This window comes from Saccostrea cucullata, unplaced genomic scaffold (genome assembly GCF_032062105.1).
Source record: "Saccostrea cucullata isolate Sc308-1 unplaced genomic scaffold, CSIRO_AGI_Scuc_v1 ctg406, whole genome shotgun sequence".
In the NCBI taxonomy this organism is placed as follows: domain Eukaryota; kingdom Metazoa; phylum Mollusca; class Bivalvia; order Ostreida; family Ostreidae; genus Saccostrea; species Saccostrea cuccullata.
The window spans coordinates 1,078,954-1,093,986 of NW_026930103.1; the positions used below are offsets into that span (position 1 = coordinate 1,078,954).

The following is a 15,033-nucleotide window of genomic DNA, read 5'->3' on the forward strand; positions in this document are numbered from 1 at the left end:
TCTACAGTTCTATACACAAGCATGCCAAAGTAGAACTAGTGACCTACTTTAGTACTTAGCATGTGCACGTTCTGCAGAATATTAATTAAATTGATTAAGTATGTTAATCTACCGAGACAAAAAGAAGGTTGTTATAAGGAATCCAGCCCATATAAAGCTAGGTAATTAGTCTCTAAATGTGAACCTGGATAAAAGGAATTAGGTCCTAGAAGTAAAATAACGTTCAACGACCAATATATGATGGTATAGGTGTTCAACATAACCTAATAAAATGTTCAACTGTGCCATAACTCACATAACTCATAAAAAAAAAATTCATCGGAAACTAAAATCCGATACACAGGGAAACCTAGTAATCCAGTCATGGTTCAACAGATCCCAGTCACCGAACAGTGTAACCCAGCCACTGAACTACATATCCCAGTCACTATTAAATATTACACAGTCATGGTTGAACATAAACAAGTCTCTAAACTACCTAAATCCAGTAACAGTTCCACATAAATAAGTCTTTTAACAACCTAACCCAGTCACGGTTCAACATAAACAAGTCTCCAAACTATATAACCCAGTCACGGTTCTACATAAACAAGTCTCTAAAGTACCTATCCCAGTCACGGTTCTACATAAACAAGTCTCTAAACTATATAACCCAGTCACGGTTCTACATAAAGAAGTCTCTAAACTACATAACCTAGTCACGGTTCTACATAAAGAAGTCTCTAAACTACATAACCTAGTCACGGTTCTACATAAAGAAGTCTCTAAACCACATAACCTAGTCATGGTTCAATATAAACAAGTCCCTTAACTACCTAACCCAGTCACGGCTCTACATAAACAAGTCTCTAAACTACATAAACCAGTCACGGTTCTACATAAAGAAGTCTCTAAACTACATAACCCAGTCACGGTTCTACATAAAGAAGCCTCTAAACTACATAACCTAGTCACGGTTCAATATAAACAAGTCTCTTAACTACCTAACCCAGTCACGGTTCTACATAAACAAGTCTCTAAACTACATAAACCAGTCACGACTCTACATAAACAAGTCTCTAAACTACATAACCCAGTCACGGTTCTACATAAAGAAGTTTCTAAACTACATAACCTAGTCACGGTTCAATATAAACAAGTCTCTTAACTACCTAACCCAGTCACGGTTCTACATAAACAAGTCTCTTAACTACATAACCCAGTCACGGTTCTACATAAACAAGTCTCTAAACTACATAACCCAGTCACGGTTCTACATAAACAAGTCTCTAAACTACATAACCCAGTCACGGTTCTACATAAACAAGTCTCTAAACCACATAACCTAGTCACGGTTCAATATAAACAAGTCTCTTAACTACCTAACCCAGTCACGGTTCTACATAAACAAGTCTCTAAACTACATAACCTAGTCACAGTTATGTAGAATCGTGACTGGGTTAAGTAGTTTGGAGACTTGGTATGTCAAAGCGTGACTGTGTTAGGTAGTTTACAGACTTGGTTATGTAGAACCGTGACTGGGTTAGGTTGTTTAGAGACTTGGTTATGTAGAACCGTGACTAGTTTAGGTAGTTTACAGACTTGGTTATGTAGAACCATGACTAGGTTAGGTAGTTTACAGACTTGGTGATGTTGAACCATGACTGGGTTAGGTAGTTTATAGACTTGGTTATGTAGAACTGTGACTGGGTTACGTAGTTTAGAGACTTGGTGAAGTTGAACCGTGACTGGGTTAGGTAGTTTACAGACTTGGTCATGTTGAACCGTGACTGGTTTAGGTAGTTTACAGACTTGGTTAGGTTGAACCGTGACTGGGTTAGGTAGTTTATAGACTTAGTTATGTTGAACCGTGACTGTGTTAGGTTGTTTAGAGACTTGGTTAGGTTGAACTGTGACTGGGTTAGGTAGTTTACAGACTTGGTTATGTAGAACGTGACTGGGTTTGGTATTTTATAGACTTAGTTATGTTGAACCGTGACTGGGTTAGGTAGTTTAAAGACTTGGTTATGTAGAAAAGTGACTGGGTTAGGTAGTTTATAGACTTAGTTATGTCGAACCGTGACAGGGTTAGGTAGTTTACAGACTTGGTGAAGTCAAAGCGTGACTGTGTTAGGTAGTTTATAGACTTGGTGATGTTGAACCGTGACTGGGTAAGGTAGTTTAAAGACTTGGTTATGTAGAACCGTGACTGGGTTAGCTAGTTTACAGACTTGGTGATGTTGAACCATGACTGGGTTAGGTAGTTTATGGACTTAGTTATGTCGAACCGTGACTGGGTTAGGTTGTTTAGAGACTTGGTTAGGTTGAACCGTGACTGGGTAAGGTAGTTTACAGACTTGGTTATGTAGAACCGTGACTGGGTTAGGTAGTTTACAGACTTGGTGATGTAGAACCGTGACTGGTTTAGGTAGTTTAAAGACTTGGTTATGTAGAACCGTGACTGGGTTAGGTATTTTATAGACTTAGTTATGTTGAACCGTGACTGGGTTAGGTAGTTTAAAGACTTGGTTATGTAGAAAAGTGACTGGGTTAGGTAGTTTATAGACTTAGTTATGTCGAACCGTGACAGGGTTAGGTAGTTTACAGACTTGGTGATGTTGAACCGTGACTGGGTTAGGTAGTTTACAGACTTGGTGAAGTCAAAGCGTGACTGTGTTAGGTAGTTTATAGACTTGGTGATGTTGAACCGTGACTGGGTTAGGTAGTTTAAAGACTTGGTTATGTAGAACCGTGACTGGGTTAGGTAGTTTACAGACTTGGTGATGTTGAACCATGACTGGGTTAGGTAGTTTATGGACTTAGTTATGTCGAACCGTGACTGGGTTAGGTTGTTTAGAGACTTGGTTAGGTTGAACCGTGACTGGGTTAGGTAGTTTACAGACTTGGTTATGTAGAACCGTGACTGGGTTAGGTAGTTTACAGACTTGGTGATGTAGAACCGTGACTGGTTTAGGTAGTTTAAAGACTTGGTTATGTAGAACCGTGACTGGGTTAGGTAGTTTATAGACTTGGTGATGTTGAACCATGACTGGGTTAGGTAGTTTATGGATTTAGTTATGTCGAACCGTGACTGGGTTAGGTTGTTTAGAGACTTGGTTAGGTTGAACCGTGACTGGGTTAGGTAGTTTACAGACTTGGTTATGTAGAACCGTGACTGGGTTAGGTAGTTTACAGACTTGGTTATATAGAACCATGACTGGGTTAGGTAGTTTACAGACTTGGTCATGTTGAACCGTGACTGGGTTAGGTAGTTTATAGACTTGATTATGTAGAACCATGACTGGGTTAGGTAGTTTAGAGACTTGTTTATGTAGAACCATGACTGGGTTAGGTAGTTTACAGACTTGGTGATGTAGAACCTTGACTGGTTTAGGTAGTTTACAGACTTGGTGATGTAGAACCGTGACTGGTTTAGGTAGTTTAGAGACTTGGTGATGTTGAACCATGACTGGGTTAGGTAGTTTATGGACTTAGTTATGTTGAACCGTGACTGGGTTAGGTTGTTTAGAGACTTGGTTAGGTTGAACCGTGACTGGGTTAGGTAGTTTACAGACTTGGTCATGTTGAACCGTGACTGGGTTAGGTAGTTTATAGACTTGATTATGTAGAACCATGACTGGGTTAGGTAGTTTAGAGACTTGTTTATGAAGAACCGTGACTGGGTTAGGTAGTTTACAGACTTGGTGATGTAGAACCTTGACTGGTTTAGGTAGTTTACAGACTTGGTGATGTAGAACCGTGACTGGTTTAGGTAGTTTAGAGACTTGGTGATGTTGAACCATGACTGGGTTAGGTAGTTTATGGACTTAGTTATGTTGAACCGTGACTGGGTTAGGTTGTTTAGAGACTTGGTTAGGTTGAACCGTGACTGGGTTAGGTAGTTTACAGACTTAGTTATGTAGAACCGTGACTGGGTTAGGTAGTTTACAGACTTGATTATATAGAACCGTGACTGGGTTAGGTAGTTTATTAAGTTGACCTTTTGCAAAACTTGAAGTTAATTTGTATATATATATATATATTTATAAATATTTTAATTTGATTTTTTCGTATGCTTAAATATATTTATACCAGACCCGTTGAACACTGTTGAAGTGTCTACACCGCATATTCAATCACTATTTCAAAACATATCTCTATGTTTACTACGTTCATACCTATTTTCTTCATCCCTTTCATGGAGCTGTTGTGAAGAAAGAGGTCGTACTTCAAAACAAAGCAGTATACCGGAATTCATTCCATAAAATACATGTCAAGGTTGGATTTACCGCCTCATCTGAAGAATACAATCGGGTTCGGCGTTCAAGAAAATTATAGATGTGAAAACCAATCCGGAAATAATTTTCCCGAAATCCAAGATTGGGTTATGTTATAGACTCTACCAATTCCAACAGGTGTCTGGGAATATGGGGTGCATGTTATTCCTCTAAGCTGTAAATTCAATCCACAGGTTCAATTAACGTCTCGATGTACATATGTACATTGTAATTTTTCATTACGAAAAAAATGCATATTGCCTGGAACTGTGAGATATACTTAGGTAGGTAAATAATTACTGAAACTTATACATATATCTGCTAGCATACGTGATATGTTTCTGCTAGGTATAAGGGAAACTGCCCAATTGCGTATGCATATTATGCCCCCCCTCCCCACTAAAATACGATGCAATTTGATTTTTGTTAAAAATAGACATCCCTTACCCCGATAATTTTGTTTAAAAAATAAATAGTGCTGAAAAACAATTTAATATCTTATATTAAACTTTACTACCCCAAATTAGGTATACTTGTTATGCCCCCCCCCCTTAACCAAGATAATTTTGTTAAAAGTAAGGGAGTTGATCCTAATGTTGCGGGCTTGAATCCCTTTGTGGGACGTGGAGACTGGTCCTTCGAATGAGACCGTGTAAACAAAGGGCCCATGTCCCAGTAGATGCTTGCACAAAAAGATCCCTCACTGCTCAATGGTCGTCATTTCTGACAGTTCCTATTATAGGAAAGAATGTGCAGCTCTCCTCCTGCAAGCCCTCATATGAGGAAAAAATTCTTAAGAGGGACATTAAACAAAATACATTGTACTATCAATCTTTAACATATATTTAACGTCCCTCGAGAGAATTTATCTCTTATGAGATATTGCCATTACCAGTGAAGTTGCTGTCGCGAGGGGATGCTCTGCTTAGCGGTGCCCTTGTTTACAAAGCTTACACAAACCAGGTCTCTATCAAGACTGTAGCTCTGTGGGTTTGAAGGTGTAACGGGGGGGGGGGGGGATGTATCACTGGACATGAAACTGATGCAATGTTTGATTCTTGGTTTATTATTTTTGTTGTGTATGTTCATGTTCAGTGCATTTAAAGAGTACTGTTCTGAAAGAAAGTGATAGAAATATCTTTCTTTAGTAAAATAGCAACACAGTTTATCAAAATTACAAACTGCTGCAACACTGTTCATCAAAGTTTAAAAAAAATGCTGAACAGAGTTAAGTTTCTTACTTGTTTATCTGCTTGTGTACTAAGTTATATCAAAATCAGACCAAAACTATAGATAAAGCATTTTGAAAAATTGGTTACAAACAAACAAGTAGATGATTGGATGATGCACACTTTACTTTTGCAGTAGAAGTTCTGGTCTCTGACCAGTAAAGATTAAAAATAGCCCATGAAAGACTGAAGTTGAAATTATTCCCGATAGTTCAAATTTTGTACCAAAATTACAAAATTCCTTCTGAAACTTAATTTTTCGTAGTATTTCAATACACAAATTTTTCGTAGTATTTCAATACACAAAAAACAACTTTCATACATAGATTTCCTTATCATACTTTTATATGAAATCTCGATACAAAATAACTGTTATAAAACAATAAAATAGCTGTTAAATCCAAGCTATAAGGCAGGCCTCTTCAGACTTGTTTCACAAAGGCTCCGCACATTTAAGCGCCATAATTACTAATATAAATCAAAGTAAGAAATAGACAACTTTTTTTATAATCAATCAAAAGGGCATCATCTTGTCTGTTGAACAAAGCAAGTAACACTTCATATGAAAAACAGTAGAGTAAAGTTTGCCATTTGAATGAGTGTCCCAATCATCAGGCATTGTCCAGAAGCAAAAGCTCTATACATATAGATTGCTACTGTTAAATTGCATGTTAATTTCTTCATCTTGCAAACGTTAACATGATAAAAATGTAAAATGTGGCAAAAATTACGAAATATATATATATATATATATATATATATATATATATATATATATATATATATATATATATATATATATATATATATATATATATATATATTGCTATATGTACATGATTTTTGGCACAAGATTTATTCTTCATAAAAATCAAGGACTACAACCTTTTAAAATTTGGGTTTCTTTTTCTTTTGTTTTTGTTTTATACAGCACTGTTTAGTTTGTCATGTATAATGATAAACTAATCAAAATTGATGATATATCTAAGAATGAAATATTAAAATTGTTTGTCTAATATGATAATGCAATATTTCATTTTGATGGAAAAAGACATGCATATACATGTTGTAAATAATGACAAAATGCCTATTGTTTTGATAATGTACTGTAAAGCATAATCCCAAATTTTTCATGTATACTTAATAGAGTAAATTAATTTATATGAACATGGATAAGTAAATTTACAGATGAAATGAACTGACAGAGCTCTTCACAACTTCTTGGTAAAATTTTAATGTAAGAACTCTGTGTAGTAAATTTAAGGATAAAGCAAAATGATTCTGTGTCCTTAAGAAGTTAATGATAATACATTTAAATATCAGTATCTCGAACATGGGATATCTCGAATACCCCGCTTATGTCGAAGTCGATCGCCGGTCCCGACCGTATTCGCTATATATATGATTTAAAAAACACCTGATATCTCGAACACGGTAATCTCGAATACCTCGCTTATGTCGAAGTATATTCAAAGTCCCAAGCCCTTTTTTACCTGGCTTATCGCGACGTGTGGTTAATTTTTCGGTCTACTGAACACACCTGGCGTAGTGACTTCACACATTCTCGCCAGTGGCAATTAATTAACACCTACAAACCTGGGGAATCTTAATTAGTCCCAAGCTCATGTTGGGTATCTGTGATAGGGTAATTGGTATGACGGCTTGGGTGTTTGGTGTTGTCGACGACCGTTTAAAAAGACAACATCGCAGAAATACGCACACTACTACCAGTGCGATACCGATATTGGATTTAATAATATGCTCTGTAAAATTAAAATCGTAAATTCATAAAAAACTTAACATCAAACAGTTATTAATTAAATTGCATTGCGTAATGCACAGTGGTTGATTACAGGTTTATCTGCGTATTTAAATAGATAACCATGACAGCCATTTGCAGTTTTCATTGTTAGTTTCGTAAACTATATCACCCCTACTAATGTTATTGTGATTTAAATTCAAGACACGTGGTTTAGGTTTACCTATTCAAAGGTTATAGGGTAGATCCGGTTTTATAAATAAAATTGGCAGTAAACAGGAAATTGCTATACTCTGTTTCTTCCGAAAACATGTCCTGTGAAAAATGTGTTTCCACACCTTTCTGAAAGACTTTCATGATTTTCAACAGAAATGGGTGGCTTAAATGGGGGGGGGGGGGGATAAATACCAATTAATACATCTTATAGTTAACTGCAAAAATTACAGCTCACTAGAGACCGATACGCTGGTAAAATAATGTGTAATCATCGTCACTGACAAACCTTTGTTTGCCTTATATGGCTATTACTATTAATGCGCACAGCTTACCACGAGCAACTGACCAATTGTTGATTGAATACGTTTACGCCAAATACATGTTTACATGTTACTTCGAACACGTGGTTCAGGTCAATCTATGATCATGTCAATGGAGTGCAAAATAAAAAAAATGTTCTTATGAACAAGATGCAAACATTTGAAACTAAGAAATATATCACGGGCGTTTTTAATTTGTTGTTAACTAGAGAAAAAAAATATGTTTAATAAAATGTATACGTAGTTAGTGTCAAGTTCAAAACATCAGCACTTCAAGGGTAAGGAAAACGAGCAGCTTCTCGTATGCATTTAAATGGAAACATTTTTGACATAACTGTACTCGTGATCACGTGTTTTCGCCAGGGAATCCACCTGGCAATTGTATTCACCGATAGTACAATAAAGGAATTTATCAAGCGTAAAATTCCTGTAGTATTCTTATAGTAACCCATAATGCAATTCTCATTCATCTGATTTGTCAGTTAAAGTCACATTGGTGCCTCAATTGCTAATCTGACGCCAAAAAGTATAGTCCCGATTCCCATGCAAAATATTTATCCAAAAAGAAATTTTAATTCATGACAGCAGAAAATTGTATCAGAGAATACTTAAAAATAATTTAAACTTGAATGAATTCAAGAAAGGTCAATTGAAGTACATTTCTACAGAATTATATTATAGGGTGGTGAAAACTAAAACGCAACATAACTTTTCTGTTTACCATGTCTCCACGTGCTAGTCACTTCCTAGCCACATTTCCGTGAATAATTTACCCTATCTCGCTGAAGTCTCGCTAACTCTCGCCAGAGCCACTGTCAGAGCTACTCTGAACTCATCGGGTTTTATAATTTGCAGAGAACCGAAAAAGAAAAGGTTCCGAACACATTAGTAGGGGTGTATATGTTCTGTAGTAGTACTTCGTAATGTTATACATGTAAGCTATTAATAATATTCACGTACACAGATTGAATATTTTTTAGCCTGTCTTTTTCTTTTCTTACGGAGAAAGTTCTTCGACTATAATGCTAATGATACTTCCCGTTTAACCACGCAAGCATAGCCTGGATAATGTAAAGTCGCTGTAAATGCATAAAGACTTGTCTATTAAATTGTTTTACAATTAAACACGATGAAGAAAACAACGTTTTTTTCTTACTATTCATTGCTATTATGCTTGAGTCTTTACCATAAAGACTAATGTGATTTGTAATACGGGGTAGTGGTATGCATGAATAGATATATATACCCCCAAAAAACCGGGAAATTATTGATTCGACTTTGTGAGACAACTTTGGATATCTCGAACCCCCGGATACCTCGAAATCATGTACAGGTCCCCTCAACTTCGAGATACTGATATTACACTGTAATATTTACATCAGTTTGTAAGAACTTTTAAAGAACTAAAAATTTGAAATTTTGGTAAGTATTCATATTTGAAATTCAAGCTGCAGTAAACTTTAACAATAAAATAGCGTTATATTGTGTTAGAAAATTAGATACTCAAAAAGAATATCTTTTGCAACCATTACCGTTTTAAACACTTCTTTCCACTACCTTATGCTTAGAAAATAAATCCCACAGATACAATACCCATGCTTTTTTTTTGAAATTTTTCTTCTAATTTTAATTTCTTAGAGAAATATTTTAAGATCCATTCTTATAACAATGGAGGTAGGTCCATGGTATTAATAGATCTTGAATTCTACAAATACAGTATTACATGATTTATCTTCTTGGATGATCCTCAATCAATCAAAATATATATGTTTGGTGGTAAAACATTAATCTCTGTTGAGATTCTGCTAGGCTAGATATTTAGACTGACGCCGTCGCAGAATCTCTGGACAACAATCAAAAATTCATGTCTGGAAATTAGGCCCCAACTTCGGCCGACTATAGCAAGAATTATTCACCTAGACCACACTGCCGTTCGCTTCAATTAAGTCATTTAGTTGTTTATTTGACTCTCTGTCACTATTATTTCTACATAGCTTACCGTTTAGGCATGTAAATCCCAACATAAAAATATTCACTGAAATCTGCGTTTAAAATATGGCTCCCCTGGCGAAATTGTTTACCTCCTCGAATAAAAGAGTTCCTATAGTCTGTTTTTTTACCCTATGTGATCTCAATAGCCTCAGTAGACTTGGTTCAGAATCACATAGGGTAAAAAACAGACTATAGGAACTCTTTAGTAAAACATCGGTAGCTTAACTTAAGTACATTCATATATAAACTTAGCAACATGTAAAGAAGTATAAATCTACTTTAAAAAATTTCTAAAGAAATACTTTTTAATGTAGGTCAATCTCAAAGGTCAAAGGGTTAAAGTTCTTGGTATCCAGTGAAGGGTCTTCTCACAAGGATTACATATTTGAAGTATGAAAGCCCTATCCCTTACCGTTCAAAAGTTATGGCCAAGGTTAAAGTTTTTTCACAAGTACGGAAATCTACAAGGTCAAGGTCAAGGCTGTTGGTATCCAATGAAAGGTCTTTCAACAAGCATTACATATGTCAAGTATAAATGTCCTAGTATCTACTGTTCAAAAGATATGGCCATAGTAAAAAATTAAAATTTTCATGTAAAAGTGGGTCAAACTCCAAGGTCAAAAGGTCACATTTGGTGGCACCCACAGAAAGGTCTTGTCACAAGGAATACACATATGAAATATGAAAGTCATAGCTCCACTAAATCAAAAGTTATGGGCAAGGTTAAAGTTTTTGCGGACAAACAGACAGACGGACACGACAAAAACTATATACCCCCCGAAACTTCGTTTACGTGGGCATAATAAGCTCATACAAACGACACCAAAGTCATTGACCTTGTGATCTTGACTGGGACCTTAATGCTAAAAATAGCTATTTTCGAATTTTTGCCATAAATTTTTAACCATAGGAGATATAGACTTCATATTTGATATGCATACTCCACCTCTAAAGTTCTTTCAAATAACATTAATATCAATGTGTTGTAATGCACTGTGTATTCACAACACCATTGTGGGTTAAGAACTAAATTATTACCTTCTTTTCCAGGAGAGCTTATTAGATAAGAACAGTAACTCTTGATAAAATTAGAACATAATTACATCCTTCCCCTTACAAAATTTGAGACTTCCCATGTACACTGTACATTAGATTTAAGATAATTAAAGTACATTATTAACTGTAACACAAAATAAATTTGATGAAATATTAATTAGTTCAGTTTTCAATTAAGATTAACAGTAAAGTTCATTCTCGGTATCGCGCAGGGAGTTTAACACAGCGGCCACTACGGGTAATATGCGCAGGGTTTTCTGCTGGTGGTTCGACGTTAGATCTAGCTGTCTCGGTGACTGTATTTGGTTGCACGTCTGAAGCTGCTGATATATCATTGGTGCTCTGATCAGTCTTGGAACACAATGTCGCATCGGTATACGCAGGGGCATCACTTCTGGAGACTGAGTTACCTCGGACACGAGTAGGTCTCAGGAATTTGCGGTTACGTCTGTAGCATCTGCCTTTGCTCTCGATGACATACGAACGTTTTGTCGGGTGTAAGTCTTTAAAGAATCCGCTTGTCCATTGTCCTGATTGGCTCTGCATCATTACAGAGTCTCCTGCCTTGAAAGGTTTAAGTGGTTCCTTCCTAGCATGTCTGTTAAAGTTCTCTTCCTGTTTTTCCTGTCGACATTTCATCTTGACCAATGTGTTGTCATCTACATGTGATTTCAATAGAGGGACAGCTGTAGGTAAGATAGACTTCAGTTTGCGTCCTAGAAATAGCTGAGCTGGTGACATATCAATACCATCAATCTTGGTGTTCCGATACTCCAAATGAGCTAAGTATGGATCTTGAGATTTGATGATAAGATGTTTCATGGTCTGAACCATTCGCCCTCTCTGTCCATTACTCTGAGCATGGTACGGACTGGTTGTGGTATGTGTGATGTAATACGATTTCACAAACTCCTTAAACTCATACTCAGTAACTACTGAATTGTGGTCCATTATCACTAATTATGATATCTGGAATTCCATATTTAGGAATCATGCTTTTCAAATGATTGATCACGCACTTAGAGGTAAGCGACTCCAGTTTGGCAAGTTCTGGCCACTTAGATAGATAATCAACTACCAGTAAGTAATGGTTTCCACTCAGTTCAAACAAATCCATTCCAATCTTAGACCACGGTCTTGATGGAAGTTCGCTTGGGATCATTGGTTCCTTGGGGTTAGCAGCCTGAAATTTGGCACAAGTTGCACATGCGCTCACGAGGTTCTCTATGTCTCTTCCCATGCCGTTCCAAAAGAGAATGTCTCACGCTCGATTTTTGGTCTTCACAATTCCTTGGTGTCCGATATGTAGCTTCTCCAGCATTTCATTCTGCATCGACTTTGGGACAATCAGTTTGTGCGACTTGTAGAGAATACCATCAATGCATGAAAGTTCATCACGGAAATTCCAGTAGGCTCTAATTTCCGGTGCTAGGTCTGCTTTGTTGTTTGGCCAACCATCCAAGATGTGTCCAACAGTTGCTGTAACTCGTCATCTTGACCTGTTTCCTTCCGGATCCTGTTCTGTACTTCTTGTGACACAGGTAAGTATGAAGTAAGATGTATCTCATTCACCTGTAGATCGGGTATGAGGGCTTCCTTAGTCTCTTTCAGATAGGAACGACTCAAATGATCTGCCAAGAACATTTTCTTTCCAGGTTTGTAAACTACTTGAATGTCATACTTTTCAAGTGCTAACACGAATCTTTGTAGTCTTGGAGGTGAAGATAGAACAGGTTTCTTGAAGATACTTTCCAAAGGCTTATGGTCCGATTCAACCAGTACACTGTGACCATATACATAATCATGGAATTTTTTACATCCATAGAGAATAGCTAGAGTTTTTTTTCTCAATCTGTGAATATCGTTGTTGTGTTTCTGTCAGTGCTCGTGATCCGTACGCAACTGGCTTATCTTGCTGAATCAACACTGCACCAAGTCCTTTAGAACTGGCATCTATGGACAACATCACTGGCTTGTTTGGATCAAAAGTACTGAAGGATCGGTGCACTAGTAGTCATGCGTTTCAATTTCTCGAAGCTTTCTTCCTGTTCACTTTCCCATTTCCATAGAGTGTTTTTCTCCAGTAGCTGTCATAATGGACTGCCAACTTCTGATAGATCGGGCATAAACTTCCCTAAGTATTGAATAAAGCCCATAAATGTAAGTCTTTCACATGATTGGGACGGTCCATTTCCAGTACAGCACGGACTTTTTCGGGATCGGGTTTCAGACCCGAGTCAGTAAATCTGTGTCCCACGTACGTCAGCCCTGAGCGTCTGATCTCGAACTTGTCCATGCTGAGCTTCAAGTTATGTTGTCTTGCTCGACCCAGTAAGGCTTTCAAACGTCTGACACGTTCAGCTTCTGTGGTTACCCATACAATGATATCATCAATAATCGCCTCTGTTCCATCGAGATCCTGAATCATTTCGGATATGGCACCTTGAAACACTTCAGGTGCGGACTTGATTCCGAAGGGCATTCGAGTGAATCGATAAGGTCCAAACATAGAATTAAATGTGCAGAGTTTAGAACTCTCGTCATCTAGTTTGGTCTGCCAAAATCCAGAGGTAGCATCTAATTTGCTGAAAATCTTGGCTCTAGGCATCCTAGCTGCAACTTCTTCAACAGATTTTAAGGGAAAATGTTCCCGAAGTATGGCACGGTTTAGGTCAGGAGGATCAATGCAAATCCTGATCTTTCCATTCGGCTTTGTAACGGTTACCATGGAGTTGACCCATTTCGTCGGCTCGCGTTGCTTCACAATCACTCCTTCACGCTCCATTCTGTCGAGCTCTTCCTTGACCTTGTCCTTCAAGGCTATGGGAATCTTGCATGGAGGATGTATCACTGGCTGAATGTTTTCATCCACCTTAATTGAGTAAGTGCCTGGTAAGCATCCAAGTCCACTGAATAAGTCCTGATAATCCTGGGGAATGCCATGTGGTACAGTACGGTTTTTCCTCTCACTGCTGTGTATTCGCTGAACGAGTCCAAGCTTAGAACATGTGTCAGCTCCCAGAACAGGGTTCACCGTTTGGTCGATAATGTAGAATTTCACATATGGCAGCATTGCATCCTTCCATACACAGGGTAGTATAACAGTACCAGCACAACGAATGTAGTGTCCAGAGAACGACTTCAGTGGTGAAAAGGTTGGTGTAACTTTCAAGTTTTTGTCTATTTTCTTGAGATCAGCTGATGACAAAACGTTACACTTTGCTCCGGTGTCAAGTTGGAAGTGAATATTAGTGTCCTTCACCTTCACTGTTTCATACCATTCTACATCATGATTTTCACCATTGACATTCACTGAACCAATAAAGAATTCCTCATCTGATGTGTCTACTGCATGCATTGTCTTTGATCTATTGGTTTTCTTTGAACTAGTGACAGCACGCTTTTTTCCTGAGTGACACTTAACTGCAAAGTGGTTTGGATTTTCACACTTTCTACACGTTTCACCATATGCGGGGCATCGTTTAAACTCGTGAGTTTGGCCACAATATTTACAGTCTTTCACTATCGGTTTCTTACTTTCACTTTCGCTTTTAGTCGGTGCTGAGTTCCGGTTTGGGGGAGTCCTACCTTTCGATAATCCATGTACCGATTTGTCTTCCATAAACTGTATTTGCTGCTTAGAAATTTCACATGTACGCGCTAAGTTCATAGCTTTCTCCAGGGTCAAGTCTGAACCCTCACCAATGCATTTTTCACGTACCTTGTGATCCCGAGTACCGAACACGATAGCGTCTCTAATCATATCATCCTGATCCTTATATCCGCATTCTTTCACTAAAAGTCTGAGATCTGTCGGAATTTTTTTCAAATGTTTCTCCCTCCTTCTGTGTCCTACTGAGGAACTTGTATCTCGAATAAACACGATTTGACTTCGGTTTCACGTGGTTTTCAAATTTCTCCTTTATCACTGAGAATTTCTTACTATCTTCCTCTGATAGGTTCCACGTTGAATAGATATCTCTTCCCTTGTCGCCAATCCATATCATCGGGTAATTACAATGTCTCTCTTCCTTATTTTTGCTCAATGGGCCCTTTCTCCAGAATTCCAAGTGTTGTATAAACGTGCGCCATTTCTCAACGAGATCCTGGGCCTCCCAGTTAAATTTCGGCGTGACAGCTGGATTCATCGTATTCATCATAATCCTTGAATCCTCTTCTGTACAACTGCAGCGCTTATTTCTGCA

At 37.5% G+C, this 15,033-nt stretch overlaps 2 protein-coding genes across 2 annotated transcripts; both read right to left on the minus strand.

Moving 5' to 3' along the window:
- Window positions 1-11,020: 11,020 nt before the first annotated feature.
- LOC134282929 (uncharacterized) lies at window positions 11,021-11,779 on the minus strand. Its single transcript, XM_062765354.1, has one exon. It carries the CDS (start codon window positions 11,777-11,779, stop codon window positions 11,021-11,023), a length of 759 nt encoding a protein of 252 aa, XP_062621338.1.
- A 1,183-nt stretch (window positions 11,780-12,962) lies between these two features.
- On the minus strand, window positions 12,963-14,591 carry LOC134282930 (uncharacterized protein K02A2.6-like). Its single transcript, XM_062765355.1, has one exon. It carries the CDS (start codon window positions 14,589-14,591, stop codon window positions 12,963-12,965), a length of 1,629 nt encoding a protein of 542 aa, XP_062621339.1.
- Between the last annotated feature and the right edge of the window lie 442 nt (window positions 14,592-15,033).